Genomic DNA, 9,926 nt, shown 5'->3' on the forward strand with positions numbered 1-9,926 from the left:
TCCCAAAGTTGAAATTGAATATGTGATATCAATTGAGTTATATTTATTGGGTTTGTGTATTTTAATTTATATCATAATAGTATATTTTATTTATAAATTTTTTTTTATATTATTTCTTGTTTTTGACTTTAATTTTAATTTGATTTAAAAAATTTAAATCTTGATCCATCATATTAAATTGAAGAAGATATTTTTTGTGTAAATGTTTTTTTGGACCAACAACATTCATACACTGTAAGTATATGAGCTCGTGGTTTAGAAAAGATATTTGATCTTTAAACAAGGACAAAAAGAAATTGAAGATATTTTTTTTAGATATAATAGTTTTATATTATCATCTTATCACTAATTATATTTAAAAATTTAATAAACTTATCAATATGATGATCAACAAAACTTTTTATATAGTTAGTGTATAACTAACTTTCTCAACTAATTTTAATACTACTGTAATCTTGAGTTGTGTTTCAATTTCAAACTTCAAATTTTGATGCATCATAAGATTACACTAAACCTTTTGAGATTTGTTAATATTTTAATATTAATCTTAAGATTTAATTTTTTTAAAATAAACAAATATTTGATATATAGTATTAGTCCATATTTTTTTCAATAACAAAAAAAAGTAAATTTTTTTATAATTGATATATAAGTATATTGAAATTTAAAATTTAGGATTTAGGGTACCAGACCATCTATCATATTATAGAAATATATATCATTTATAACTATATATCTTTTTATTATCCTTAAAAAAAAACTCCTTGTTTATATTTTTGTTTGCACTAACTCTATATATACTCGTTCTATATTGTTGAGTGGTTGGCTGGCAAAGAAGATGAAGAGGAAGAACACTCTCCCTGTGACCCTCCGTGATGATTTGACCATAGAGATTCTTTTGAGGTTGCCAGTAAGATGTTTATTGCGTTTCAAATGTGTGTGTAAGTCATGGTTTTCTCTCATATCTAATCCTGAATTCGCCAAATCCCATTTTGATGTAGCTGCGGCACCCACCCACCAACTTCTTCAGAGATGCCATGACTTTTATAAAGCTAAGTCCATAGAGATAGAGGCACTACTACTTAACAGTGATTCTGCGCAAGTATACTTCAACATTCCACACCCACACAAATATGGATGCCGGTTTAATATTCTTGGTTCTTGCAGAGGATTTATACTCTTAACTAACTATTATCGGAATGATTTATTCATATGGAATCCGTCAACGGGTCTCCATAGACGAATTATTTTGTCAATATCAATGTCACATAATTATCTATGTGGCATTGGGTACGACTCATCAACCGATGACTACATGGTGGTGATTGGACGGTTGGGCAAGGAGTTTCATTATTTTTCTTTGAGAACTAATTCATGGAGTAGCAGCGAGTGTACTGTCCCGTATCTTCTCAAGCATGGATCTGGATTCAGGAATGAAGGGTTGTTTTTGAATGGGGCTCTTCATTGGTTGGTTGAATCCTATGATAATCTCCGCATAATTATTGCGTTTGACGTGATGGAAAGAAGATATTCAGTGGTTCCACTGCCAGATAATTTAGCTGTTGTATTGGAATCTAAAACATATCATTTGAAGGTGGTGTGTGGATGTTTGTGTCTGTATTTCATGGGTTACAGTCTGAAATGTGGGTGATGAAAGAATACAAAGTGCAGTTATCTTGGACCAAATCATATATTCTGTCTACTAAAAACTTTCCTCTCTCCTATCACTTTTTTCCCATATGTTTCACCAAAAATGGTGAAATTTTGGGGTCAAATAGTAGTAATAAATTAGTGAGACTTAATGACAAAGGTGAGCTTCACTCACATGGAGATGAGAAGAGGAGATTTGATTATATACGAGATTCTGTCATGTATAGAGAAACTTTGCTATCACTCCCGGGAGGAGACTATGAGAAACCAAGTGTCGTCCCTCCACTGTTAAGAAGAAAAAGGTTCTGAGCAGCGTTGTTTTGATGTGCTTATTGGTGTGTAATGTGTATTGATTGAGTTTGACCTTAATGATTACTTCATGAACAAAATTATTTAGTTTGTTTCTTTGTTTTTTATTTACTCAGGGCTAGGGAAGATAAATTTTTAGCATCATTTCTTTGTTTGGAAAATGTGTTTTTTTTATCTAAACATTATCTAACATAAAAGAACTAATATTTTGGAGATTTAGGTAAGAAATAATATTAGGCACTCTACATTTGCTGATTCTGTTCATCTGTTGTGTATTGTTCTGGGATCATGCCAGCTACTTTTTGGTTGTAGTTCAGGCCACAGTACATGCCTATGCTTTTGTGGCGTTACTTTTGAGACCCACTCAAGTTTCTTCTCTTATGTATAGACCAATAGTCCATGTAATATTATCAATGTACTACAAGGATTCTGATTACTTATAGTTAGGTGGATGAATTCTACTGAAATCTGTTGGATTTTTTTTAATAATTTCATCAATGTTAATTATCAAGTGTCTGTCTTGCTAATCTAGGTAGGTTTATCATAATTGACAATCTCTTATCGCAAGAATGAAATCATGTATCCAGTGTGGCATCCATTCCTCTTATTTGTATTGATCCCTTTTCTCCTTTATAGATTTCTCTATGATGTCTGATGTAAAAAGCAACTAATTATTGTTTAGACTCTAAACTTGGAACATTAGGAAAGACGATCTGTTGCTTGTGACATTTTTGGTGAGAGTCATCTTGATCTCTCTGGATACCTCATTTATGTGGCAAATCTAATGAAATTTTATTATATGGCACTGACATCTCTGGTTGCTTAATGTTGTAATTAGAATAGCTACACTACTGCATCTGCATCTGTTGTGTGGAATTTTCTTTTGAACAACATGAATCCAAACATGCTTTTTTTTACTGCATGAATCCAATCATGTTATTAATCATTTTGTGTCTATAAGCCTTTTATATATTTCGTATACAGCAGTGAGAAGTGTTTTATGGCATAATATTGACTGGCTGACAAGTAAAACATATTTTACAAGACTGTCAAGGACAGAAGTAAAAAAAAGAAAAAAAGAAAAGAAAGACAGTCAAGGACATGCGTACTTTTAAGGTTTATCCTTATTACACTTATACTTCGTTTTTGAACTCTATAGGAAAAAATAAACTTCTTAATAGAAAATGGAGGAATATCGAAATAATATTACTCTGTATAATTTACTCTATATATTGAAATAGAGTATACATTATGTGAAGGTGGGTCTACATATCGTCACTCTCTTAAATTGTTTGTGAAAAATATTACTCTTTAATTTTTTTATTTATTTAGAATTCAAAACTACTAACTTTGAGGTTTTCTAAATTGAGTCATGTTATTCTCATTTGAATTTTTCATAACATTCTTTCTTTATTTTATTTAAAATTTATTTTTTTCTTCACATCATTCACTTGATAAGAATACAAATTGTTTTTTAGGATAAATAATAATTTTCGTCTTTAAATGTATGGTGTGTTTGTTCATAAATTCATTCTCAAAAGATGAAAATTTAAATTTTAGTTCTCAAAAATGAAAAAAATGTCATTAGTTAATAGAAGAACTTATTGAATAGATTGGGCCAAGATATCATTAAATTTATTAACATTTTAGTTCACTCAAAATTTACTATATTTTGATCCAATTTATATTGACAATCATTTTAATGATATTTTTAACCCTATGTGTCACACATGAGTTTCTTAACTGTTAACTATTAACTATTTATGAAAGAAAATGACTATATTTTTTTATGTAAACATAACACTTAACACTTTATGTAAACTATTCAAACTCTACTACTAGGCCAATCCTAATGGATTGAAATAACGGTCCTATTAAAATTTGTTTTTTTAGAAGAGTCATAAAAAATTATTATCCTACTACTTTTAATTCTTAACTTTTATTTTAAATATCTAATATCTATTTTTTAACAGACTATATCTAATTTAAATATCTAACTTAAATATCTATTTTTTAAAAATATCTAATCTCTATATATCTTTTTTTAAAAAATATCTAGCAAATCCACCATTTTGATATTTAGTTTTTCTGTTAATATTTGTTAAGTTTTAGAGACTTTATAAGATGGATGGAATACTTGATATATTCTTATTTATTTCTATAATACAAATTTGAATTTTTATTTTTGAGTGAAATTATTTTTAGTAATTATTCTTATTTTCATAAAGATGCATGTTAACTTTTTCTTAATTTCGTCATCTATGTATCGCTCATGATAAATATTTATGTTATATTTTTAAATATATAAATCGTATCTTAGATTAAAATTGTACAATTTAAATTCTGAAACAAGTTTATTTTATTATAGACAATTTTTAAAAAATATATTGAAATTCAGTTTTAGAGATAAATAAATAAAAAAAAAGAGTATACTCAAAGGATAGGAGGTTTATTTAAGAGAGTAAGAAAAATGAGAAACTCACTCTCCAAATTATGTATCCCTCTCTATAACTATCTCCAACAAGATTGTTTAGTTATTTTTCTTTGAGCAGAGTGATCTTAGAGTTTTTTCTTATCTCCTATCCCTTTTAAATGTTCAATTTATCATTTTTGATATCTTTAGTTTTAACTTAAAGTTTAATATTTTTAAAATAAATTACCAATAATTAAAATAATATTGTATCACAATATAAATTATTTATCATAAATCTAAAATATAATTTATATGCTTAAAAATATTTATTTATTACAAGTTTTAATTATAATATATAAAATTTATATATCCTCTTAAATAATGTAAACGTTTAAATTTATCTATGCTCTGATTGCTCTAAATCTTCATCATATTCATTCTCATTCTTTTTAACATCAGAAAGTATTCATTCTCATTTGAATACGCTCTCTCAAGGACGATTTAGCACATTGTAATTGGATATCAAAAATTCATTTCAAATATATATATATATATATATATATATATATATATATATATATATATATATATATATATATATATATATTATCTAAAAAAATTCAAATATGCCCATAAGATGCATTTGGGATATTATCTAAAAAAATTATCCTTTTCAATCCATCATTTTCAAGATCTTTAGTTCTAATTTAATTTGAAAATTTTAAAATAAAATATCAATAATTTATATGTTCAAATTATAAATTTAATTATAATATCATTTAAATATTGAAAAATATTTATTTATTTTTTGAATTATAAATTGTAAATTTAGTTATATAAAATAGTAATGCAAGGGCTAAAATACTAGTTCTGATTGTAATTTATAATATAAAAGTATGATTTAGAAATACTATTTCTTGATTTAGAGCTTTACTTTAAAATTGATTTAAATTTTAAATTTTGATCCACCATATTAAATTGAAGATAATTTTTCTTGTTTAGATAAACTAGTTTTTAATAATGCTGTAATTTTGATTAATTGATATTTTTCTTATTACAATATTTTGATCCTAAATATGAATTTAGTTTATTTAAAATAATTGACACATCATATATATTAAGACTAGAATATTTAAGATTGATAAAGATTATAATACTAATCTTTTGATTTAAATTATCTAAATTGATTTGTAGTTTATTATTAAGATTTAAAATCTTTATCAAATTAAAATTGAAAATAAATTTAAAAATAGTATTTAAAAATTGATTTGTCATACCCAGAAAACATGAGGCTTTTTTATCGGAAAGGGGTATTTTTTATTTTTTTTGTATTTTTCATACCGGGATGAGTTTCAAATTAATACCTTTTTTTTTTTGCTTTTATGACTTCAAAGTGATAAAAGTTTTTTATTTTTTTTATTTTTTTGGTATTATAACTTCAAGGTTGTAATACACTTTTTAATAAAAGTCATAAATTTTTTAGTAAAAGCTTTTTTTTTAAGTTTTAAATTTTTTTACGATAATTTTGTTATTTTATTTTGTTTTGTAATTTTTTAAAATTCTAAAAAAATTATTTATTTAATTAATTATTTATTTAATTATTAAATAAATAATTTTAATTTTACATGTTATTAGTTTTATTTAATATGGAGTATATTTTTTTATTTTATTTAATATGTTATATTTTTTAATATTTTATTATTTAAAATATATTATATCTTTTTAATACTATTTTATTTAAATATTTTTGTTTATTTAAATATTATTAAATAAATATTCATACATATGCATACTTCACGAGTGCAGAGACTATTCAAGCATACAAAGCTTTACTTTTATAATACTTAAATAAATAATATTAAAAATATATAATATATTTTAAATAAGCATTCTTTATACCACTTCTAGTTACAATAAGTACTCTCTAAGTCATTCCTGATCCTACACTTAATATCTCCCTCATTAAGATTTAAGTATTTTTTGTCACTAAGTCACTTTTAACTTTCACAAACAATATATGTTTGATAGGAAATGTATGCTAATCATTCAATTAGTCTTTACATAGTAAGCTCGAATACAATGAAACTCGTTAACTTTGCAAAGCTAAGATTCATTCAATTTGCTCAAGTTTCTTTTGTCCAATGAACTGACAACATTACACACTTATTCGTTTTGTCTTAGAATATTCTTTTGGGATTCAATTTTTTAAACACAATTATTTTCAAGCTTTATGTAGACTTCGGAGCTTCAATCCATTAAGAGATCCTAGCTAGTCGTTGTCTAATAGCTTTGACGCTTGACATGAGACCGCTACTATGTATAGAGAGAGTGTGAGGGCTACAAATGCTTTTTGCAACATATCTCCATAGAAGTGTAGTTTGTCAATGTTGTCTAGTGTTCAGAGTTGACTTTCAACATATGAATTGAAGGAAACGTTTATAGCATAAGACAACAGGAATTAAGAATGTCAAGACAAGACAATTTAAATATTTCCTTTCATGCACTATGGCACGAGTTTCTTACCAAGTTTATGGACATTACTTTCTTATGATTGCTTTTAGTTCTTAAGAGTCGAGTAACTGCTCCCATGCTTTTGTATTGCAAGCTAAGTGCAAAAGCATTTGTTTTTTCAGGATTGGACACAGAAACAACCGTAACTCATATTTTGTCTATCGTCTAAAGCTTTTTTGTTCATACTTTTTGGCTTATATCTAATAGAGATAAATATCAATCTCTAACTTAAGCATGAAAGATCAATATATAAAATTTATATTTTGTTAACATCAAAACTTTAAAGATTTAATTATTTGGTACAATTCAATGAGACTTGGACGCAGTTAGATTTAACTTTTTTTTTTGTCAGATTCTACTAATGTACCAATATTAATGTTAGTAGAATTTAATTTATATTTACTGGAGCAAATGAGACACTTTGTGTCTCACTTTTACAAAGCAATTGAGGTTAAATATGTTGTCCACTTTCTCGGAATGATAATATTTTTTTTTTGTTTTTTCTTTAGATAGGTAGTAATGAAAAAAGTTAATTGAAGGTAAATTGAAAATAATAAATATATACATCAAATTAGATAATTTTCATTGTAATAATTATAGATTATAAATATAGATTATAAGTTATTACTGTGATACTTGTATACCAAATAATTGAATAAGAATTTACGTTATGACCAAGTAATTTTATTCATTAATATGATCCGGTAGTAAAATAATTTTTTATTAAATGTTTGTATAAAATCATTTATAATACATGTAAATTATACTGATATTAATAATTTATTTTTTAACACATTCTCTAAATATAATTTTTATCGTTAGCTAAATTATACTCATGTTAATAATATTTTTTCTTTATTGTGTTGTGTGTATTGTTTTCCCACTTTTAGTGAGAAAAAAAATCTTCAATTTTTTTTTATAAAATCTTTATGACCTTTTAAAAATATTTTTAGAATTTTTCTATTTGATTTTTCTTCAAGACACATTACACATTTTTTTTTCTATGATAGAGTCTTTAGACTCTCAAATAATCAATTTCACAATTACACAAATATTTTTATTAAATACATGATAAGAATAATGAAATTAGAGAGAAAAAATTAGACCTTGAAATATGAATTCAAAAGGATAACTTTCTCTAATAAAATCTTTACAAGACTTTTCTTGTAAATTAGAACACGAAAGATAATAATACTAATGAGGTCTTAAATAAAATATAACTCATAGTAAAAAGAAAGGTAAAGAAGAGAAAACAAAAGTTTAGAAAGAATAAAAATGATGTATATTCTTTTGAATATGTGTAATCATTTATAAGTACAAAATATAATTAAAAAGTTACAAAAAAATAAATATAAAAAAAATATTCTTTTCAAAATTTGGAATTGTGAGTCAGGATAAACGTGGTTGAATGGTGTTTCAAACTTCACACATTAGCTAGGAGATGTAAGGTACGTTGGGAAGACTTATAAAATAAAGGACCACAACCTCAAATAAAAATTTGAGTGAGGAAAAGTAAACAAGTATATCTAAAACTCATGAGAGAGATGAGATTGAGCACGTACTTGTTGCTCAATGCTTGATTTCTGTCCTAGTTGATCCCGATTCGACATTAAAAGTATATTGATTTTTCCCCAATAACCGAATACTTTTGTCTGATACTGCATATTTTATTCCATTCATAAATCTATTTTCTTCCCTATGAGTTCTAGTCTCAATTAAAATACTAGTTTTTACCGTTCATATGTTATGATTTGAATATACCACACCAATTCGTTATGTATGGATGATGAGATTCCATTGATACAGAGCTACTCGTTCTTTTTTCTCGAGAATTCATACATCCCTTATCAGTATATGGACAGTTATCTCTCAAGCACAGGTTTAGGTTTGGCCTCAATGGAAAAAAACGGAGCACCTAACAACGTATCTTCACAGACCAAGAACTACGAGATCGCCCCTTTCATTCTGGGGTGACGGTGGGATCGTACCATTCGAGCCTTTTTTTCATGCTTTTTCCGGGGGTCTGGAGAAAATTGCAATCGTCAAGTATACCCATTCCAAATTTCATTCCAATCAAATGATCCGCAGCTGTCAATATATCTCGTGGTAACAAAAATGTATTGTTCTGAGGTATATCAAGATTAAGCTTTTGGTTCATATTTCGTTGACCAATCCTTCCTAATTCACATCTTTGTTGAATTTTTTTTTTTGTAATTCTTTACATAAAGATTCAGAAAATACTGGATCTCCACCAACACAAGCAAATTGTCGATAAAACTCCAAAATGACATTTTCTTTTGACTAATGGATTTATTTTAAAAAAAAATTGTTAATTCAAGAAAAAGTTGTATATTGATCCTCAGAATACAACTGATATATAGAAATATATCTCTGTATATCCTTTTCATAAATTTTTTTAAAAAAGAATGTGATTTACGAGTTAATCGAACATTTCTTCTTCTTTGTAATATTTGTAATTTTTTTTTCGAATTCTACCCTTTTACTATCATAAGTTGTTTTGTTTGAATGAATATTTGTCTATGCTCATGTGCCGAGTGTGTCATGAGATTAACATAATTGTCCATCCTTGTTTGTTGGAACGGTTATTTCATAGCTCGTAGGTAATAGTCGGAAGCTTGTAAATAATGTTAAAGATAAACATTTACTTATACATAAAAGATAATAGTACCTATTATGTGATTTTATAGATAATTAATTATCCACTAATAAATAAAATATTTAAATATATTTGACTATTAGAAAGGTTAGAGATATAAGTACTTTGTAGGATGTCATATATATTTTATGAGTTACTAAAAAAATTAATAAAAAATATAATCAATCAAAGATAAATTATTTGTATAAGTCCGAGATTTTTTTTATATATGTATATAAACATTTGTTAGGAGAGACTAGTTTGTATTTAATTCTTATATATGTGTATATAAATTTTTTTTTATAAAAAAAATCAGTCTTTATTATTTCTAGACTGATAAATGATAATACTAAAAAAAATCCCAAATAAAATAAAACAAATAATTTG

At 25.6% G+C, this 9,926-nt stretch overlaps 1 protein-coding gene across 1 annotated transcript; it reads left to right on the forward strand.

Moving 5' to 3' along the window:
• Positions 1 to 838: 838 nt before the first annotated feature.
• On the forward strand, positions 839 to 1,651 carry LOC114420648 (F-box protein CPR1-like). The gene has a single exon (XM_028386492.1). It carries the CDS (start codon positions 839 to 841, stop codon positions 1,649 to 1,651), a length of 813 nt encoding a protein of 270 aa, XP_028242293.1.
• Positions 1,652 to 9,926: the final 8,275 nt, after the last annotated feature.

The sequence above is a fragment of the Glycine soja genome, chromosome 7, assembly GCF_004193775.1.
Source record: "Glycine soja cultivar W05 chromosome 7, ASM419377v2, whole genome shotgun sequence".
NCBI classification, from domain to species: Eukaryota; Viridiplantae; Streptophyta; class Magnoliopsida; order Fabales; family Fabaceae; genus Glycine; species Glycine soja.